General features: G+C 43.2%; 1 protein-coding gene across 4 annotated transcripts in view; it reads right to left on the reverse strand.

Annotated features, from left to right (window-relative positions):
• The window catches only part of SEMA5A (semaphorin 5A), a 528,372-nt gene that overhangs the window by 33,188 nt on the left and 471,916 nt on the right, over positions 1–23,268 (reverse strand). For all 4 annotated transcript variants that reach the window (XM_036846398.1, XM_036846396.1, XM_036846394.1 and 1 more), the window contains 6 exons: positions 19,385–19,610; positions 17,927–18,145; positions 14,272–14,442; positions 12,600–12,755; positions 11,133–11,180; positions 5,773–5,984 (listed from right to left, as the gene is read on the reverse strand). In XM_036846398.1, coding sequence (XP_036702293.1) covers positions 5,773–5,984; positions 11,133–11,180; positions 12,600–12,755; positions 14,272–14,442; positions 17,927–18,145; positions 19,385–19,610 — 1,032 coding nt within the window. The remainder of the gene's footprint in view (positions 1–5,772; positions 5,985–11,132; positions 11,181–12,599; positions 12,756–14,271; positions 14,443–17,926; positions 18,146–19,384; positions 19,611–23,268) is intronic.

The following is a 23,268-nucleotide window of genomic DNA, read 5'->3' on the forward strand; positions in this document are numbered from 1 at the left end:
TGTCTGGGCAAGGAGTCAGAAGAAAGTTCTAGAAAGATTCATTAGAGACTAGGCAGCAGTACTTTGCCTTCAGAGCAGCAAGATTTCTGATGAAGTGCCTACTGGATCTTTAGTGAGAACAGAAGACCAGCTAAATTATCTTCCGATGCTTGAAGTAGTAGTCACCACAGATAAGCTGACGGGTTGGGATCACATTGAGAGGGGCCGCATTCTTGGGTCCTGGAGGTTTCTTCTTGAAGAGTCTTGCTCAGGGGAGCTCATGTTCCTCCTCACGCTCTGGGAGCTTGGTTCTGAGAGGGTGTGTGGGGTGTTATTAATTCCTAGTGCTTCACTTCCTGGCTCTGTCATCTGATCAGTATAAGGTGCCAATGGACTCTGGATCCTGCTGTAAGTAGGGCCCATGAGTAAAAGTGAATTGGCTCCGTCTCTGTGCATGTGGGTGCCTCATGGTGGGGGTGGGGAGAGCAAGTGTGAACACTGCAGCTCCCAGCACACAAGACCTTCCAACCAGTGGCAGTTGTAAGGGCTGAAGATATTCCGTACTCCCACATGGGAAGGAAACTGAATTTCAAAGGAAACCATCATAGCAGAGAGAGGGCATCAAAATGCTCCCTAAGAATATTAAGGGGAACCACCAACTTAACAGAAATATCAAAATTTAGGTAACTTAATGAAATATTGCCATTTGCAGCAATGTGGATGGACCTAGAGATTATCATACTGAGTGAAGTAAGTCAGACAAAGACAAATATCATATATCACTTATATGTGGAATCTAAAAAATAATACAAATGAACTTATTTACAAAACAGAAATACTCACAGACATAGAAAACAAACTTACAGTTACAAAGGGGAAAGGTGGGGGAGGGATAAATGAGGAGTATGGGATTAATAGATATACACTGTTATATATAAAATGAAAAGCAAGGATTTACTGTATAGCACAGGGAACTAGATTCAGTATCTTGTAATAACCTATAATGAAAAAGAGTCAGAAAAATATATGTATGTATAACTGAATCACTTTGCTGTACACCAGAAACTAACAGTATTGTAAATCAACTACACTGCAATGGAAGAACAAAAGAGAAAAAAAAAACAAGAAAAAAATGAAGGTAACTTAGCTCGTGAGAACTCCCTGCATTCATGTGGGTGGTAGGGAAGGTTGGGTGCAGTAACAAGAGCCTGTGATGTCTTTCCAGCCACATTCCTGACCTCCTGTGTAGACACAGTAAGAACAACAGCCGCTATTTGCTGGATGCTGGGCTTCATGTACCTTAGTCCATTTAAACCTCACAACAATGATACAGGAGTACATAGTGTTAACCCATTTTAAAGGTTCAAAGAAGTAAGTAACTTGTACTCTGAACCAGGATGCAAAATGCCTCAAATAAAAACCGCTTTTATTTTGCCAGGCAGTGTTCAAGGCATTGTGTATAATTTACCTCACTTTATTCTCATTATCTCCAATTCACCAAGGAAAAAAATGGAGGCTCAGTTACTGTGAATACCTGGGAGAAGTCTACCTGGCTGGTAAATGACTCATGAACCTAGATCTGTCAGGCTCACCCCTTTTCCACCTTTTCTTCCTTAGAACAAGAAGGAGACTGGTCATTCACTCTAAATTTCTGGGTGAAACACTGGGTTATTAATCACCCACTCAGGAAATTTAACACAATGCATCACCTCCCCCCACCAATTGCACCAGCATCAACATTACACAGAATTGAAGAAACTTCATTAGGCTTCAAAGTTATTAGAAGATAGTCTTTATAATAATGTAACAATTGTTCCCAGGATGCCGTCCTGGGGGTTCCTGTAATGGATCTGTATATCTGATTGACCAATCCCAGCCCTCATTTCACTGCTCAGCATGTGCAGGTCCTCAGCACGGAGCGCTTCTCTTTGGTGGGACCGCTCTTTGGATGCTGAGGCACAGCGGAGGCAGATCTGGATGGTGACCAATCACTCGATAGTTTCCAGCATTTTATTTGTTGCCATTTCCATGTCCCATTTTTAACCTAACTCCCAATATGAGAAGCCACCTTTTCACAGGAACAGCAAAGCTTAAAAGGCACGTCAGAAAATGCTTGCTTGCTCCCTTTGTGGCTGTTGAGATGTCTGCCATGTGGCTGACAGGGTCTTGGTGCTCCGGCCAGGTGTCAGGCCTGAGCCTCAGAGGTGGGAGAGCCAAGTTCATGACATTGGTCCACCAGAGACCTCCCGGCCCCATGTAATATCAATCAGTGAAAGCTCTCCCAGAGATCTTCATCTCAACGCTAAGACCCAGCTCCACTCAATGACCAGCAAGCTATAGTGCTGGACACCCTATGCCAAACAACTACCAAGACAGGAACACAACACCACCCATTAGCAGAGGAGCTACCTAAAGCCATAATAAGTTCACAGACACCCCAAAACACACCACCGGATGCGGTCCTGCCCACCAGAAAGACAAGATCCAGCCCCACCCACCAGAACACAGGCACCAGTCCACTTGATCAGGAAGCCTACACAAGCCACTGAACCGACCTCACCCACTGGGGACAGACACCAAAAACAACGGGAACTATGAACCTGCAGCCTATGAAAAGGAGACCCCAAACACAGTAAGTTAAACAAAATGAGAATACAGAGAAATATGCAGCAGATGAAGGAGCAAGGTAAAAACCCACCAGACCAAACAAATGAAGAGGAAATAGGCAGTCTACCTGAAAAAGAATTCAGAATAATGATAGTAAAGATGATCCAAAATCGTGGAAATAGAATGGAGAAAATATAAGAAACGTTTAACAAGGACCTAGAAGAACTAAAGAGCAAACAAACAGTGATGAACAACACAATAAATGAAATTAAAAATACTCTAGAAGGGATCAATAGCAGAATAACTGAGGCAAAAGAACAGATAAGTGACCTGGAAGATAAAATAGTGGAAATAACTACTGCAGAGCAGAATAAAGAAAAAAGAATGAAGAGAATTGAGGACAGTCTCAGAGACCTCTGGGACAACATTAAATTCACCAACATTCGAATTATAGGGGTCCCAGAAGAAGAAGAGAAAAAGAAAGGGACTGAGAAAATATTTGAAGATTACAGTTGAAAACTTCCCTAATATGAGAAAGGAAATAGTCAATCAAGTCCAGGAAGCGCAGAGAGTCCCATACAGGCTAAATCCAAGGAGAAACACGCCAAGACACATACTAATCAAAGTATCAAAATTAAATACAAAGAAAAAATATTAAAAAGCAGCAAGGGAAAAGTAACAAGTAACATACAAGGGAATCCCCATAAGGTTAACAGCTGATCTTTCAGCAGAAACTCTGCAAGACAGAAGGGAATGGCAGGACATATTTAAAGTGATGAAAGGGAAAAACCTACAACCAAGATTACTCTACCCAGCAAGGATCTCATTCAGATTCGACAGAGAAATTAAAATCTTTACAGACAAGCAAAAGCTAAGAGAATTCAGCACCACCAAGCCAGCTTTACAACAATGCTAAAGGAACTTCTCTAGGCAGGAAACACAAGAGAAGGAAAAGACCGACAATAACAAACCCAAAACAATTAAGAAAATGGTAATAGGAACATACATATCGATAACTACCTTAAATGTAAATGGATTAAATGCTCCAACCAAAAGACATAGACTGGCTGAATGGATACAAAAGCAAGGCCTATAAGACACTGATGAAAGAAATTAAAGATGATACAAACAGATGGAAAGTTATACCATGTTTTTGGATTGGAAGAATCAACATTGTGAAAATGACTATACTACCCAAAGCAATCTACAGATTCAATATAATCCCTATCAAACTACCAAAGTCATTTTTCACAGAAATAGAACAAAAAATTTCACAATATGTAGGGAAAAACAAAAGACCCCGAATAGCCAAAGCAATCTTGAGAAAGAAAAACGGACCTGGAGGAAACAGACTCCCTGGCTTCAGACTATACTACAAGGCTACAGTAATCAAGACAGTATGGTAATGGCACAAAATCAGAAATATAGATCAATGGAACAGGATAGAAAGCCCAGAGATAAACCCACACACATATGGTCACCTTATCTTTGATGAAGGAGGCAAGAATATACAATGGAGAAAAGGCAGCCTCTTCAATAAGTGGTGCTGGGAACACTGGACAGCTACATGTAAAAGAATGAAATTAGAACACTCCCTAACACCATACACAAAAATAAACTCAAAATGGATTAAAGACCTAAATGTAAGGCCAGACACTATAAAACTCTTAGGGGGAAAACACAGGCAGGACACTCTATAACATAAATCACAGCAGGATCCTTTTTGACCCACCTCCTAGAGAAATGGAAATAAAAATAAACAAATGGGACCTAATGAAACGTAAAAGCTTTTGCACAGCAAAGGAAAACATAAATAAGATGAAAAGACAACCCTCAGAATGGGAGAAAATATTTGCAAATGAAGCAACTGACAAAGGATTAATCTCCAAAATATGCAAGCAGCTCATGCAGCTCCATATCAAAAAACCAAACAACCCAATCCAAAAATGGCCAGAAGACCTAAATAGACATTTCTCCAAAGAAGATATACAGATTGCCAACAAACACATGAAAGGATGCTCAACAACACTAATCACTAGAGAAATGCAAATCAAAGCTACATTGAGGTATCACCTCACACCAGTCAGAATGGCCATCATCAAAAAATCTACAAACAATAAATGCTGGAGAGGGTGTGAAGAAAAGGGAACCCTCTTGCACTGTTGGTGGGAATGTAAATTGATACAGCCACTATGGAGAACAGTATGGAGGGTCTTTAAAAGAGTAAAAATAGAACTACCATATGACCCAGCAATCCCACTACTGGGCATATACCCTGAGAAAACCATAATTCAAAAAGAGTCATGTACCACAATGTTCACTGCAGCTCTATTTACAATAGCCAGGACATGGAAGCAACCTAAGTGCCCATTGACAGATGAATGGATAAAGAAGATGTGGCACATATATACAATGAAATATTACTCAGCTATAAAAAGAAACAAAACTGAGTTATTTGTTGTGAGGTGGATGGACCTAGAGACTGTCATACAGAGTGAAGTAAGTCAGAAAGAGAATAACAAATACCATAAGCTAACACATATATATGGAATCTAAAAAAAAAAAGGTTCGAAGAACCTAGCGGTAGGACACGAATAAAGATGCAGACATAGAGAATGGACTTGAGGACATGGGGAGGGAGAAGGGTAAACTGGGATGAAGTGAGAGAGTGGCATGGACATATATACACTACCAAATGTAAAATAGATAGCTAGTAGGAAGCAGCTGCATAGCACAGGGAGATCAGCTCGGTGCTTGTGACCACCTGGAGGGGTGGGATAGGGAGGGTGGGAGGGAGACGCAAGAGCGAGGAGATATGGGGATATATGTATATGTACAGCTGATTCACTTTGTTATACAGCAGAAACTAACACACCATTGTAAAGCAATGTTAAATGTAAAGATGTTAAAAAATAAATAAATAAATAAGTAAAGCAGGTCATCCAAAGAATTTGAAGAATAGATACATGTATATGTATAACTGAATTACTTTGCTGTACACCTGAAACTAACACAATGTTGTTCATCAACTATGCTTCAATGTAAAATAAAAATAAAAAAAAATAAGAGGAGCCACTTACCTTGTCCCCCACCCTGTCACCTATGCCACCACCACGGAGCTTTGCCGTCAGGGTCCACCTGCCGTCTTTGCACACCTGGCTGCAGCGGAGGCTGCTGTTCTCTTACCTTGATGGCCTCCACCGAGTCATACTTGTCCAGTTTGTTGATGTGGTTAGTTATGCTGGTGTTGAGAGGGGCGGGCGCAACGGGGTGGATGACGGTGGCATCGTGGGACTGCTGCTGGTACCGCTGGCAGTAGGTGTAGACAAGCAGCGTAAGAAGGCAGCCCAGGATGGAGCTGCTGAGCCCCACGGCGATCATGTGGAACAAGTTGAACTCTGGGAAGACAACATCAAAAGTGAGGCCACCCTGGAAAAGGATGCGCTCCTCCCCAGCTCAGTGGGCTCAGAGGAAAAGAGAAGGACCCAGTGGAAAGCTCCACACTCCTCCTAAGAGTCAGGAAATCATAGGGCCTTCCTTTGAAATGTCGTGGCTGCCAAGACACTTCTCTGCAGCGAGCTCAGTGTAGTTTAAGTCAACGCTCTTATGGATTATAGCCACCATATAATATGGTGATCTTTTAAAGGTCACCCAATACGCTAGCAGAGACACTTTTTTCTTTAAAGGCTTGTAAGAGACCGTTCTTCTGTTTCAAGTGCAGCATGATCTGTGGTCTGGGGGGTTTCCAGGGAACATGTTTTCCATTTTCCTGAACAGGCTGAGTCTCTGCTTGCAGCCTGGCTGTGTCCCGGGAACAAAGCAAGGATGTATCTAGTGCTTCCAATCACTGCTCACCTGCAAGCCCGACTATTTCCCCCTCCTTTATCATTTCATTTTATTTAAAAATGTGTTCCGATTCTATCGTTCTTATGTTTTCCATTACATGTTTTGGAACATGAAGATATACATACTGTATAACATATGATTGCATGAAAAAAAGTGCAAAAGGATATACAAGAATAAATCTTGTTTTCTTTCTGAGAGGGAACCACTGTCACCACCTTCTCCTGTGCTCCTCCAGAGACACTCTGCGCACTTGCATGCTGTGTGTGCATGTTGTAAATATTTTCCTGGGTACCATTTTTTCACTCACATTGTATTTTGGAGACTTGATAAAGAAAATGGCTTACTCCAGGGCTTCCCTGGTGGCGCAGTGGTTGAGAATCTGCCTGCCAATGCAGGGGACACGGGTTCCAGCCCTGGTCTGGGAAGATCCCACGTGCCGCGGAGCAGCTGGGCCCGTGAGCCACAACTACTGAGCCTGCGCGTCTGGAGCCTATGCTCCGTGACAAGAGAGGCCGCGATAGTGAGAGGCACGCGCACCGCAATGAAGAGTGGCCCCCACTCGCTGCATCTAGAGAAAGCCCTCGCACAGAAACGAAGACCCAACACAGCCAAAAATAAATAAATAAATAAATTTATTAAAAAAAAAAAAAAAGAAAATGGCTTACTCCAAAGAAACAAAGGATTTGTGTCAAAGGAATATGATCTATTAATGGTCATGAAATGACCCTCTTTTTAAAGTGTTTTTTCTATCTAATAGCATCTTTAAGTTATTTTCTTTGAGTTATAAATACACATTGTTGAAAAAACGAGCTGACATGGACTCATGTCTCTAAGACAGGATTGGTTTGAGTGATATCAAGGTAGCTTAACCAAGAACTGCTTAATCTCTGACAAAGAGCAACAAAAGAAAAAAAGATATTCATTGTGTGTTTGTAAAACACCTTACAATCAAAATTTTTAAGGCTTTCAGGGAATAAAGCCTTTGAGGGAATAAGGACAACATCTGAGCCATGACCATGAAGCTGAGATGATTGAAAATCAGGTAAAGCAAAACAGGACCTCAATTTTTCTATGCTGTGTTGGCACCGTATAGCTAACCAGTTGCCTAAGGGTTCTTGGCCCTATGTCTCCACTGCACATCCTGGGGATCTGGCTTTTCTCCCAAGGTGTCCCCTCCATGCACCACCAGAGGGCTGAGTGACACCCTTGCTCTCCCTGCACCCAAACGGGACCACTGAAGATGCCTGCTGGGCACCCCTGTGGATGCCGGGTGAGACCGCTGGGCCACGTGGGGAGGTCCCCGGGGCTCTCAGGGAGAGAAGACCCGTGAGCTTGTCTACCACACCCCGGTTCTGGGATGTTTTCTCCTTAAACACCTGGGCTCCTCCCGAGGACTCTGAGTTGTCCTCGCCTCACCTGGGATCCACAGCACAGGTGGAGCACCCTTCATCGGTCCCTAAACCCTCTAAGCTTCTCCCTTTAAGCTGTGCCCCTTTGCTGTTCCTGGACACTGTGTTTCGGGGCCCTGGGCGCTGGGAGATACATTCGCTCCAGGAGGCGGATGAACACCGCGTGGGGAGGCAGCCTCGTCCTCTGTGCTCTGCGAACCGTCACCAACCTACTCCACCCACGCTGAGACTCCAAACAGGTGACTCCTGACACGCGCCTCAGGTGTCTTCCGCACCTGGAGCTGCATAATCCAGGAGGACGTTACTAGAACATTCCACAGATATCACCCACTCCCTGACATCCACCTCAGTTTTTCACTTCTTGATTATCCTGTCACTGGTTTAACAAAGAGAAAGGAATCGCTAAATCTTTGGCGGTTCCTGATTTTGCCTGAAGACTCTAGGGCTGAACCTGGGACAGCTGGATAAAGCATCCAGGGGCCGTTCTACCAGCAACCGCTAGAAGCGTCTACTCTAACCCTGAAGCTGCCCTCAAGATAAGCAAGAGTGATTTCATACCTGTTGTCATCTCTCGATACTTAAGCCGTTTGGACCCCCCAGGGTCAATGCAGCATATGGATAAAAGTACTTCTGCTGCACTGATAAAATAATATATAGAAGATGTATGACTCTCTCCCTATGCAGGTACTTTGTCATTAGTCAAATGAATCATTCCTGCAGGTGCCTGGGGAAGTCTGGGGCCAGCTGACATCTTTATGATGACTATACAGTCTTTGTGTCTCATGCAACTAAAAATAGCTAAGTTGGAACATGTCAATAGGCCTACATTTTTTTCTGCATAAGTGAAAAATCGAGCCTATGAAATCTCTTGAATCTGCTTAGCGTGGCTCTTTGCTTTGAATACAACAATTTTTGCTGTTGATTTTGGTCAGTAAAGCTACAATAGAGACCAACTACTCAGTCGATTCAACTGGCTGATTTTCTGTGCAAAGTTTGATTCTTTTCAACAAACTGAAAAAAGCATCCCCAAACTTCCTTGCTAGGTGATTGTTTTTACCTCTCAGCCCCACCATTAGCCCCATCTGACCTCTTACCCACCTACGCTGCTGTGTCAATGTCAGCAGCCTAAGATCTAAACGATTGGTTCTGAATATTATAGAGTAATTAAAGTTTCTATGATTGAATCAATAGCACCTCAAGGCTTGATTTGGTGCAGCCTTTGGTACAGCTGGTTCAAACACGCAGAAGCTGCATTTTAGGATGCAACGAGCCTTTGGCATCATGTTCTCCTGGGTGCTCAAGGCCTTGGCAGGACTCCCGTACCTTAACCCTGAGAAGGCTGGCGGAGGAAAGTGGTTTTTGAACTTGTGTTAGGTCTGGAGGGCCAGTCATGCTGGCTGCCCCCAGGTTCTGCCTTGACCTCCCTCAGGGCAGGAACACTCTCTACAAGCTCTGCTCCCGTGGTGACCCCGGGTGTTGTCCAAGAGTGTCGCCTGGCCAGGGCTGCTGTGGCTGCATACCCCAGATACCCTCCTGTGGGACCCTCGGCACCAGGACCCTTTTCCCGTGGTGCTCCGGACTTAAAGCTCACGCTGGGATCCCACTGCCTGGATCCGAAGCTGGCTTTGCTTCGACTGTTTGTGTGGACCTCATCTCTCTGACCCTCATGATCCCTATTTATAAAATACAGATAAAAGGACGTGGTTGCTATTCCTTTTCTACAATTCCCCAAACGAAAATTTCTCTGAAAACTGACTTTTCATCACTCACCTGGCAGCGAAGCCTGACCTGACCTGATCGTTTGCTGCAGAACCAGGAGAAGCATTGATTAGCAGCTTCACTTCACCCACATTTCACGGCAACGTCATTAAAGAGGTTGGTTACGGAGTGCGACCCCCAGACCTCGGGGTGTCATACCTTATATGACCCGTATTACCCATCTATAATCTGAAGAATGCTGACTTCCAAACCCTGCTCTACCTCCAAGCGTTTTACGTAAAGAACAGTGGGCTGTGGCACCCACGCGAACGCTCTTTGTGAGGATGAAACAGGATACCTCTACGGTGTCTGGCACACAGTGACTGCTGACCTAAAAATACTACAGCTATAATTCTGTTTATGTGAACCTGCCAACATTCATCTTGCAGCCGGATCCCCAAGTAGCGGCTCACTGAACTGAGCCAGTCAGACACCAGACACTGCCCTTCTCAGGCACAGGGCTCTCTTGGGATATGACTCTTGGTTCCAGAGGGGCTGGAGGCTGTTTGAGTCCCCACTTTAAGCTCAACACCCCTCACAAAACTGACACAGAGTGGGTGCTCAGGAAAGATGATTGAACAAATGGAGTAACAGATGGCTGACTAAACAGATAGAACGTAACAGATAGCAGACTCTTAACCAGTGCAGTCAATAACTAAGTACATTCCTAAAACACACCAATGAAAATCCAGATTCCTTCTGAGTGTGAGAGACCAAAGCCCGTTGGGCTGAGCTGCCTGGGGCTTCCCGCTGGAATGGATTATGTTAGAAATGGTTAGGAAGAGTCATCAGCTACACACATGAAGATGCTGGTCTTGTGTGTGGTTATTGGCTCTGACACCAAAGGTGGACCAGGGCTAGGCTCTGATCAATGGACAGCCGGCCCCTCCCATCCAAACAGTCTAGAACTAGACAGGAAAGTCCACAAGCATTATGGATTTGACCCAGAGAATGTGATTTCTGTCATTCAGGGTTGCAGGAAGTTAGAAAAATATCTCTGGAGATATAGGTATAGCCTTTTGCCCATAATAAAATTCTGACATTTTATCATTTCAGCAGTTTGGAGATTTGAGGCTGGCTTCCATGGATTTGCACTCTAAATATAAAGAAAATGGTTGAATTCTGTTTTACTCATAGGAAATCTAACTGTAGCTAATACCGAGATCACTGGGCCATAAAGCTTATGTCCACTAGACTCACCTGAAGGGCTTATTAAGCCACAGAGTGCTGGGCCCCTCTCAGGGAGGTTCTGACTCTGTAGATGGTGGTGCAGCCTGAGAATCTGCATTTCTATCAAGTTCCCAGGTGATACTGATGATGCTGGTCTAAGGACCCCCTGAGAACCACAGATCCAGATGTCAAATATGGACTCCTTAGCATTTCTACTGCCAAAATATATAAGGTGTTTGGATTCAGGAGTTTCTCCAGTTTTATTTTATTTTTTTCTTGGCCAGTAGCAGAAACATCATATGAAACATATGGGAAGAGAAATGACTGGAAAATACCTGAAATTAATTAAAAAAAAGAACTTACCTCCACACCTTTTCTCTTCTACGCTGCTGGATCTTGCCACAGATACTTCTGGAGAAACAAAGTTTAATCACAATGTATAAAGGGTGTAGGGAAGGAAGATCACATTAATGATTCATTTATGAAATGTCTAATGATTTTGAGTTTTATGCGAGTCAGCTTCCAAAAGCCTGATTAATTGTTTTTAAAAACATCTTTCTTTCTTTCTTTTTTTTTTAACCAACCGGAGATGTATTTGGTCAAGGTCACCTTGATTGGAAAGGAGTGAGATTCATTATTACAAAAAGAAAATGCTATGGTCCCTTGGGTTGAAACCAGGGCACTAGTTTCAAAATAAGGCTGGCATATGTGCTGATTTTCTGTTACAGTGTATTCTGCCAGCTGTGGAACCCCACAGTGTTTGCCTGTAGTATTCCTGCCTCAGATTTTTTGTCTCATCAAAGTCAGTGTTGTCACGTTCCCTGGGGAGGGGGACCACGCCACCAGAGCTCAAAGGAAATTGCCAAAACAAATAATCTTCCTACTCGGAACCCATTCATGATCTCTGCCATGCCCCATGTGAAACTGACAAGTAGGATGCCAATAAAAGGAGAGATCCACCTAAATGTTTAACCCCAAGGATAAAAACCATTTCAAGAGTCCAGAAACACTATTCTCTCTTGTATTGATTTCTCATTTGATAACAAGAATTAAAAATATGTCTATGGTTGAAAAGGAAACAACAATAAACACTCTTGCAGTTCTAGACCACAGAAGATTGAGGTGCCTTTTGAGACTGAAGCTGATAATTTTTTCTAAAATAATATCTTTCCTTTAGTGAAGGAAAACAAGGCATTCTCTGCTATTACCATGTAAGAGGTTAGTCTCTGCTTTTGGTCCACATCAGAGCGCTAAGGCACATGGGGGGCATATATGAAATGATTTATAAGTATCTAGCCCGTGCCTACAGTGAGCATGTGATGGGTGACTAGCTATCACTAATAACTAAACATCGATTTCACATGGAAAAGCCTGTAGCCAAAGGGCCAAGCCAACCTCCTCTCCAAGACAAGAGCAAGGACAGCCTTCCATTTTCCCAGATAAACTAAGGTTGTATGAAGAGCATGGCCCTCTTTTCTCTGTGCAAACACATATGCACAACTTTGCCAAAGCATTTAACTTAATATTAAAGTAACCAAATAACCTACTTTCATTTTTTGAACAAACTATTCTGACTGTGTTATAAGCAATAAATTGTAGAAGAAGACATTGTGCTTAAAAAAACTTTAAAACTCATGGCCTAAATTCAAGTCTACAGACGCAGTTATCTACAAATCTATAATCGCCTTGAAACCATAAGAGTTGATTGAATCATCTCTGTTTTAGCAAACAGGACCTCACAGAACAGATAAAACTCCCACCTACGAATCACTGCCTCTCAAAGTACTGGAAATGATTTTGTTCGCACTAATAAGCATCTCCCCCTCTTACCTGGGAGGAAATTGGAATCAAAAACACAGGGCCGGCTCTCCGTGGTGTTTCCGGAACACTGGCTGCCCACAGGGAACAGAAGAATGCATTGGCGGATGCGGACCTGGACTCCAGACACATCACACTCGGACCAGTCTGACCACTCCGACCAGCTCTCTGCAGCGGCCAGAAGACAGGAGATGCGGCAACAAGACCCACTAAGATCTATCAACCTGGAAGTTGGGTCAGCTTATGTACATTCAGGTTTCATATGATGTTTATAGTGGGTCTGTGTATAAATAAGATGGACTCGTATCTTATGACCAGTCCAGTAAATAAAATATAAAGGAGCAAGAATAAAAGAACTCATATACCTTTGATTAGAAATAATGTGCTTAAAATACATTTTCTAAAACTCACATTATTTTAATGCTCTAAATTAACTGTATTAGACACTCCATAAGCTAATGCATGAAGCCTGGCTGTGCGTGACCCTTCCTTGGTGGCAGAGAGATCATCAATGCAGACCCCATTCCTACGGGGTCATACTCAAATCCTTCTCCAGAAAATTTCTACAGGCCTCAGTGCTCAAGCAAGAGAAATGACAGTGTGTTAATGAGAAAGTCCTGGTTGCGAAAGGGGTTCAAGCTACTACAAATACTTTCTTTCCAGTTGTGAAAACAACTTTGCAGGGTCAGTACGCCAAAGGCAGGCTGTACTCGTGGTAGAATTCACTCTATCCCTTGTTTACTGTCACTGAAGCACACAGGATCCACACACAAGTCGTCAAGGCCAAAAGATGAACTAGCTAAAGTCACTTTACCCCAAAAAGGAAGATTCGCTAAGATGTGTTACATTCACCCGGACCTACAGATGTGTGAAAAGAGAGAATTAATACTCATTTTACGTAAGGAGGTTAAAAAAATGAACTCTCAATATTATTTATGAAATATTAATAATGTAAAATAATGTTTTTCTATGCAGCTTGGTTTTTTCCTCTTTTGAAATTAAATTTGGCAACCAAACTTGTGTTTTGATCCATTGTAAAGGGTATAATTTTTCCTTAGAAATGTGCAAAGTGCCAGTTTGGGGGATGACTGAGAATCTGGTTTCTAGGCACTTTTCAATATACATGGAACCTTCAAGGAAAGTCTGCAGGAGCTAGTTAAAAACGTGTGTGTGTGTGTGTGTTTCAAAGTCGAAGTTAGACTCAGAAGAGATTGTCTCATTTTCATTCCAAGTGGTCCCTACATGGCAGAAAACGAAGCTAATTCTTGGATGGGGAGGGCTCTGCAGGGCATCCACTGGGCACACGGGCCAGCTGGCCTCGGAGCCCGGAACCCCCATGCCCACGGTCCTGGGGGGATTCCTGTGAAGCCACTTCACAAGGGCTCTCCTGCTTCCCCACCTTGATTCTCAGCAACAAAATGTCAGCTCCCATTACCAGCTTAAATATTTCAAGAATGCTTGGTTATCACCGGTTTCTGTAACTAGTTCTGCAACTACAGCGTGGTGAGAATGATTCCACTGCAGAACAATGTATCACGACGTCACTTCACTGGCAATAGTGCGGCATTGATGTGTCCCCCTCTTTTGGTCTTATCGTGTTGTGGTTTCATCATTTCACCATTTGTATATCAGGAAAAGGGTGAGTCTGCCCTGCTGTCTGCACGGGCCTGGCCGGGGTGCTTACCGGGGCAGGGCTGCGTGTTGCAGAGAGCCTCTTCCGTGTGCAGGCCCAGGCAGATGTCGCCTCCATAGGCGGGGGCTGGGTTTGTGCACGAGCGGGTCCTCATGTAATGTCCACCTCCACATGTCGCTGAGCACTTTGACCAGGAGGACCAGCAAGACCACACGCCATCCACTGGGAAGGGACACAAAGTCACACTGCTTCTGAAATCCACATCTGACCCACGTGATGTGGCTACAGAGAGAGTCTGCGCTGTGCGAACGCGCTGTGCGCGCCACTGACCATCACAGGAGGGGATCCGGGATCTTCCACCTGGCTTTTCACATTCCTGCCTACGCTTCTTCAGTTCCTCCTATTCTTTCAGGAAATGGTTCTAAGCATGCAAAATGCAAGCACGAGGATGACCAAGGAGTGCATGTACATCTGTAGTACAAAACCCAGTCCCTGGGAAAGACCATGAACCCGGTTCTGTGGTTGTTCAGGTGAAGCCCCAGCTAGCGCGACCTCTGCCAGCCGCCCAGGACAGAACCAGTGTCTTATCCTCCTTTTGTGTCACTTGCAGTTTACAGAACAAACTGTGGACTCAAAGATTTCATGGACAGAGAGGCAAGGAGTGTTCTTAGCACACCATAGGTGCTTAACTGATGTCATCCACAGAACACACACCTGTCCAAATTCACTTTGATTCAAAAGGTCTCCCCTCCATGAGATTCTCACTCACCGTTCCTTCTTCCTCGCACTTACTGTTTTCATAAGAAAGAAGAAATAAATTATCTTATTGAATTGGAATATGACTTAGGAACAAAGAACCATCTGCTGTCCTTTGTCGGCCAAGGTCTGGAATCAGTTCTGAATCAAACACGAATTGGGAAAAAGGAGTGATGGAGAAAGACCAAGCTATTGCTCAATGTTGGGAATAAATTATGTCGGTGAAAGTACTAGTTAGACCAAACCACAGAAGAAAAAGGATCATTTCAACATGGGCTCAACTTTCAAAGCTTACTGCAAGTTTTGATCCACATTAGAATTGGAGATCAAATTTTTCATTGATTAATTTAAGAGGTATTTTTATATTTCTCAGGTCTTCGATTTATTTTCAAACTTAATCATAATGAGAAAACTTGTTTTTAAAGAAAATACACCACCCCTTTGTAACTGTTTCTTGTGGACCCAAGAGGACAAAGGAGGAGTAAATGCATAGGGAGGAAAGAGTCCTAAATGAAGTAAAAATAGCCTATAACTGGCCGGGCTACTCAGCATCCAAAGCCCTGAGCTCTTCCAACCCCTCCGTGTTGAGTTGCATCCTGGCCTGTGTTAGGAATTTTCTAGGAGGTGGGAGAGAGAATTGACATTTGCCCCACTCAACCCCCTGAACTCATGCATTCCCAAGTGGAAAGTGAGGAGGGCCACTTTGAATATTTTCACAACCCTCTATGGAATCTTGGCTTTCAAAAAGAAGATGAGGACAGAGCTATTTCAAGACACTAAGGTTACGCGTACATGATACTGCCTTGACCATCAAATCAATGAAAATAAAAACAGCCACTAGATCATGTTAATGGGATGTCTCGGACGTGGGCCTGAGCCTTGCACCTGAAGGCCAGGGCAGCAACCGAGCATCTGGAGAGTCTGTACATTCAGCCGACGGCAGCATGGACCTGTGTCTGGAGCCTGGGGAGGCGGAGTGGATGGAGGGATCCTGACTTTCCCATGTGGTTTTCCCTCCCCCACTTTACAGGATGGATCCTCATCTAATCATGTTGCCCCACGGGTCCCCTCTCAGCCCCCCGGGGAGGAGCCCTTCCACTCTCCAGGCTGGGGCTGTGGGAAAGACATGTCTCTGTGACCTTTCCCAGCCCCTCGGCATTGCTTGGCCAGGAAAGCTGGGTAGTTTGGAGGGAAGCATCTCCTGAGGCTGGAGAAACAGAGACAGCCGAGGAGGAGTGGGGCAGCTGGAGGAGCAGGGACGTCACTGAGTGACCCAGCTACAAAGCTGGGAACTGTATTTTCAGTTTAATGTACATGTTGATTCATCCATCCATCCATCCATCCATCCATCCATCCATCCATCCATCCATCTAATAGATGCTCACTAAGTACTGCTACAAGCCAGTTCCTTGCTTAAGGAACTCAGAAAGTTGTTTGTACCAACTGAAAAAGATGCTCTGTTTGCAGCAGTCTGTGCCTTTAAAACCAAGGTACACAGTATTTGGAATGACCCCTCATGCCCCACCCCTGCTTGTCTATATGGCCAAACCCCATCTGTCCCTCAAGACCCAGCCCAGGGGCAGCCTGCTCGGTAGGGCTGCCATGATTCCAGCTCCATGGGTCCCCAGCTGACGTAGCCACTGCATCGTGTCATTGACCCAACCATACTGGGTTGACGTTATTCACAGGATGCTTCCTCACTAAACTCTTCAGTTCCTTTCTGACCTGGACCAGGTCACTGTGTCTTTCTCTACTCAGTGAATAGCGCACAGCGGGCGATCCAAAAATGTCTGCTGAAAAACTGAATGAATAAAGAAAGGAAGATCAAGTAACCAACTGCTTATTTTCTCATCATTCAATAACCATCACTGAGAGCTATTTCGAGTGTGTGCCAGGCCCACGCTGGGAGCTGAGGGCACTGCTGTGAGTGAGATGGTCCTGCCCTCCTTGGGTGGTCACTCTGACAAAGTCAAAAGGCAGGATGCACAGCCAGAGGCCAGCACTCAGGATGGCCGTGAGGCATCGGGTTAAATTAAAGATCCTCTGACTGTGGAAAGGTCAGGGGGAAGCGATCAAGGTGACAGAGCTGCACTCAGAGCCGGGGCAAGAGGAAGGCACAGATGGTTAGAGCATTAAAGGCGACAGAGGAGCCTTCGGGGCTGTATTAGCAGACAACGCCCTGAGCGGGGGTGAGGGGGCTCCTTAAGGTCATTTTATTAACCCTGCGCTTGTGTGGGAATCCCGCGGAATGAAAAGCCAGGGACCAGGAGGAAGACCCAGACAGCACAGCTCCTGTGGGTCTCCAGGAGACGATGCTGCGTGTTCAGAGGACTGACCTCAGGAGGATGTAGACCCCTGTCGGCTGAGGGCACCAGCGACAGGCTTGGCAGGGCCCTGCGGGGCCACCCCTGATAACTGTCACTCTGGTGAGGACTCGGGAGTATGGAGGGAGGTCAGTTCCGGGGGGCACTGGGCGCATCAGAGTCTGGGAGGGACCAACCTCCAGTTTAAAGACAGGACACCTCTCTCTGGACCGTGGCAGCCCAGTCCACTTCTCAAGAGGTGCAGTGCTTGGGGCCACGATCCCTCAGAGGGGCTCCTGAGAATGCTTCAGTTTCTTTTAAAGCAGAAGTAATAGATGAACATAATCCAGCCTAGGTGATATCTGTCTTTATACCAATGCAGTTGGAAGATTATGTCTATATCTATCTATATCTGTATCTTTATCTACATCTGTATCCATATCTATATTTATAACTGTTATATATCTACATCTATATCTACATCGATATCTATGTCTACACTTATATCTACATCTACATCTATATTTATATCTATCTATTTATCTACCACAAATTATGTCTCAAACATAAAGCCAGGGAAGCTGAGTGAGAAAGTCTTCCAAGGCCCTTGATGTTTCGGTCTTTTCCAGATTACTCGATCCACTCACCTGGGCAGGGCAAGATGTTGCATTCCTGGTATTCCAGCGAGGGGCCCAGGCAAGGCATGCCCCCAAACTTGGGCTCCGGGTTGTTGCAAACACGCTTCCGGTTGCGAATGCCCCTGCTGCAGTCTCGGCTGCACTGTGACCACGAGGTCCAGGCTGACCAGGCCCCGTTGACGGTGTGGGCAGAGTACCTCCCAGCACGCAGGAAATCACCAGAAAGGCCTGCAAGGGAAATGGCCAAAGCACGATTCTGTTAGGAACTCTTAGAGTAACCAGAGTCCAAACTAACTTTCATTCTGTAGCGCTGTCTGCTTTGCTTCTGCAACTATACTCTCAGATATCAGTGGAACACTTTTTACACACCTCAGAAGCACAAAACCAAATAAAAATAAAATTGCAGTTTGCGTGATAATCTCCTATAACTCAAGCTTCTTTCTCTGCAGTTGCTATTAACAGGGGTGCAACTAAGAACTCAATTTGTCAATGTAGCAAAGTCCTTATACAAGTAAGAGGGTTTTTTGGGTAATAGGTCACTTATTGTTCTGAGAAATTTCTTACAAAGAAAATACACCTTTCTCACTTCCATTGGGAATTCTACAACAAACTGTCCTTGTGCAATTCATGTTCATTTTGATGGAAATGCCTACTGACTTAAAATATGAAAAAATATTCAGTCATTTTCTCAAAGGTAGGCAGTGTGACACAAGTTTTAACAAAAAACTCTCAAGGTATGCCATGAAGTTCTGGGGAAATGTGAGAAGGCAGATGTGTGAACAGTTCTATCCATTGTTAAGTTTCTTGGTTGTCTACTTAAAAATTCTGGCCCAGAAACCTAGGCAGATGCTCTTCAGAGAAAATAGATTAGAAACCTTTTTCTCTGATGAGAGAGTAGTTTGTGGTTAATCAATAAAGAACACACAATTTAGCCTCATTTCATGTGGTCAGAGGCAAACAAGTCCAATTTTGTATTCTCAATATATCAATACCAAAATGCATGACTAGTCATTAGAACTTGAAGCCATTAAGACACAAGAAGGATGAAGTATTTTTTAAGCCATGCCCACAATATACTTTTGGAGGAAATATAAGAAGTCTTTTATAAATGTGTATCAAAATTTTTCCTTAGTTTATATCATTTAAAATGAATATTAGTGTTGGTTTTATATGTATCTGAGAATGGAAGGATTAAAAAATATATGTTCAGATAAGAGAATAAAGTTAAAGAAACAATGTCATTCATTTTCTCTGTTTTTACTTTGATGTCATAAGAAGTAAGTTCACAGCCTGCTCTGAAATAAGGGACTAAGTGATTGAATTGGAGACAGGGTTGCCAGATTTAGCAAATAAAATACAGGAAGCCCAGTTAAATTGTAGTTTAACTGGGCTCTTCTATGAACATGGAGATAAGACAGAACACCTGTCCCTGGAAGCGAGTCAGTCCCTACAGAGTCGCTTACTCACCGTCGGTGGAGCAGCTGCTGGTTCCATCACTAGAACAGTACCGCATCTCAATTCTCTGCCTTCCCACTTCCAGCAAGTTTGGATCAGGCAGGCGGGCCTTGCACGTGTACCGAAATCGCTGCTCGTAGTGGCCCCCATTGTCAGAGATGTTGACAGGCGTCCAGGGTGTCCAGGGTGTGGTCTTCTTCAGCTCAGGGCATGGGTTGGTATTACAAGGCTGGTACTCCTGGAGGGGAAAACACATGAAGTATGCTTATCATACTGCAGAAATAGAGGCAGGGGCATCTTTCCTTAAGTGAAGGAGAGGGCTCTCTAAAACTTTAGGTCCTGACACCCACCAGCTACTCTGCAAAGTTAAAAGCACATTTTTTGGTCAAATTAGGCATTTAAGAGAATGTTTGGTGTTCAAGTTAACTGCAAAGGAATCTGCACAGTTTCTGCATCAACAATGAGAATGAGATAATAAATGTAATTGTATGTGAATAAAAATGGTGATTCCCCCCAAATCATCTTCCTTTCACTTGATAAGTGACCCAAAATGCTGAATATTTTGACGTTAACTTTAGCTTTTATTTTTATTTTTTAAAGATTATAGTTAAAATGAGGGAACCAGAATTTGATTTTTGGACCTCATTATGTTCAGTCTGAGATTTATATTTTAAGCTCTGGATCACAGATTCAAAGTGTTAGAATGGTAGCTTTCCAGTTGATAACAAAATACATGATAACTTTTGGTCTATAAGAAATTTTCACAAGATTTCCCTAGTTAATACATTGATGGCATTTTTCAGTCTCACCTCCCTTCCCCAGTACCAGATACCTCCATTGTAAGCACAGTGGGGAGGACCCTGGCAAGTGGGACACGCCATTTTTGGGCAGTGGAATTTAGGAGTATAAATTTAGGTCTCTTAATCTGGCAAGCATTTTAAACATTATGTCTCCAGAAACACGACCAAATCTAAGGGGCACAGGGTTTGACCTTGAACATAGCACTAGATGTTTCATTAGAGGGAAAACCCACAACATATAATACATTCAACTATGGCCATACTTTTAAAATAATTTTATTAATGTTAAACATACATAGAAAGGAAGAGTTAAATAGCTTTCTAAGATTTATTATGAAAAAGAGAATTGTTTTATCCTCCCCCCATCTCTTTCAGTTGATTATCTAGATACTTATCCCTTAGAGCTAACAACAAGAATTTTCCAGTATCAGGCATTGTCCATTAACTGTGCACTATGGGAAAAGATTTAGCTCTTTATTCTTTAACCCTTTACCCCTCTCCCTGTGTCTCCAGCCCTGATGCAGCCTTCCCATCTCCCATCATCTTAATGTAGTTATGCTGCACTTTTGGTTAGATCCAAATCCAGTGTTTGCACTTATCGCTAGATGAACACTATCCACAGATGACTGGTGCAGAGAGCTGATTGGTTTCTGTCTCATGTCCAGTTCCCTCCCAGTCTGACTCAAGGACTCGCCTGGTTTGTCAGGGTTGTTGTCTAATTTCTATGAACTTGTCATGAACTCACTCCCCATCAGGTATTTGGACACAGTAAGAACTGTGTTGGCTGGTTTATGCTTTGAAAATAAAAAAATCTCGGTAATATTGTATAAATGAATTCTGGTAGGAGAGAAAGTAGCCATGTGTATCCACACCAGAAGCTTTAACTGGAAGCTTGTTAAAATATTTATTTTGTCATGATTCTAATTAGTCTAACTAGTTTTCTTTACGCAGGGCCTATCTTTTAAAATTTTTTTACAAGGGACAATACTCGAGGGTTCTTCATGTTTGTGACTTCATACGCTTCTAACAGAAAACATGTAGAGTAATCATCACCACGTTCCTGATTTCACACCTCTTGCTTCCCTTCCCTGGCCCACACTGATGCTCCCCATACCCACACCAACACGCACTGGAAGACAGATGATTTCATTTTCCTTTGTTTACAGCATGTTTTATTATGGCATCTTTTGGAGGCTGCCTTTTAAGTGAAAAAATAACCCCAATGGATGCCATAAACTCAATCATGTGAAATACTAGACAGAACATGTGTGTGCTCTTTTTCACTGGAATGGAGACCACGTAATAGGAATGCAATCGGCCTTGTCTGGGACCTTCCAGGCCCACTGTGTGGCAACACTGTCAGCCCCAGATTGAAAATGCCATATGCATTCCCTTCATCACTCTGCGTCAGCCTGGCTGGGCAAGTGTCCAGGGGCGCCTGGCTCCTTGCCTAAATGGACTTAAAACATATGCTGTTTATGGACCCCTGCTTTTAGCATTAACAAGTTTGACATCACCTACAAAATAGTAAGATCCCATGTCTCAGTAAACAAACACAGAGGGTCCTCCCAATAATTCTGAGCTTCCTTGCACTAGAAATTTCACCTCTTCTATGGAGATGAAGTGTTTTTTTGAAACAGATGAATAGAAAATATATTTTAAAGCCTGGGTTGGCCTCTGTGTACTGGTAAAATGCTCCGAAGGGTGGGGGGATGGTGGCAGCTGTCACATGTCCCAGAGGCGGGTACACCTCAAGGGTGAAGAAGATCAATTCAGGCCCATTAGACCTAAACCTCTGATAACAAAGTCTGTTCTTATGTTTCATTAGCTCCTCACTGTACAAAATCCAACAGGAGTCTCAGGACCTCTCCTTTCAACTGCCTTTTAAGATTTGATTATGATGTATTCAGTTAAAATATCAAATTATGAAATACTGAGAAATGGCATGACTGATCTGTTTTATATTAATGACCAAAATTATAAAGTGGTTCAATTCAGTGGTGAGTACTTGTATGGCTTAACTGAGCTTGTATGCTCCAATTTACTGAGGAACTGCTGCTATAAGTAAAATAGAGAGATGGTGACAATCCAAGCAAACCCAAATTTGAATGGAACTTGAACAGCATTATATTTGGTGCTAAAAAGAGAAATTATTTTAAAAGGGATTTCAGGGAGCTAATTATTATACCTGTCACATAGGATTCTTAATCTTCTGGTAGAAAATATTAGATAAGAATGGTTAATAAATCAATCCCACTGCTGCTATATATCCAAAGGAATTAAAATCAGGATCTCAAAGAGATATCTACACTTCCATGTTCATTACAGCATTACTCACAATAACGAAGATATGGAAACAACGTAAGTGTCTAGTGATGAATTAATGGATAAAGAGCGTGTGAGACAGACAGACAGACAGACACACACACACACCCAGTGGAATATTATTCAGTCACGAGAAAGAAGGAAATCCTGCCATTTACAACAACTTGGTTGGACCTTGAGGACATAATGCTAAGTGAAATAAGTCAGACAGAGAAAGACAAATTCTGTATGCTCTCACTTACATGTGGAATCTAAAAATGCCAAACTCAGAGAAACACAGAGTAGAGTGGAAGTTACCAGGGGTTGGGGAAAACGGGGAAATGTGGGTCAAAGGGTACAAACTTCCAGTTATAAGATTATCAAGTTTGGGGATCTAATTGACAGCATGGTGATTATAGCTAATAATACTGTATCATATACTTGAAAATTTCTAAGAAAGTAGATCTTAAATGTTCTCACCACAGTAAAGAAATGATAATTTTGTGACAGGATGGAGGTGGTAGCTAATGCTATGGTGGTAATCATTTTGCAATTTATAAATGTATCAAATCAACACATTGTGCACCTTAAACTTACACAATGTTATGTGTCAATTATATCTCAATAAAGCTAGAAAAAAATAAAAATAAAGACAGCAGCCGATGCAAGGACAAAAAAGAAAAGAAAAAGTTCAAGAACAACAAAGGAAAAAATAAACATGGTTACTACATCAATTTTAAACAGTTCTCCTAACATGTTGCCTATGTTTTACATGTCCCAGTCAACAGTGAT

The sequence above is a fragment of the Balaenoptera musculus genome, chromosome 3 (genome assembly GCF_009873245.2).
Source record: "Balaenoptera musculus isolate JJ_BM4_2016_0621 chromosome 3, mBalMus1.pri.v3, whole genome shotgun sequence".
NCBI classification, from domain to species: domain Eukaryota; kingdom Metazoa; phylum Chordata; class Mammalia; order Artiodactyla; family Balaenopteridae; genus Balaenoptera; species Balaenoptera musculus.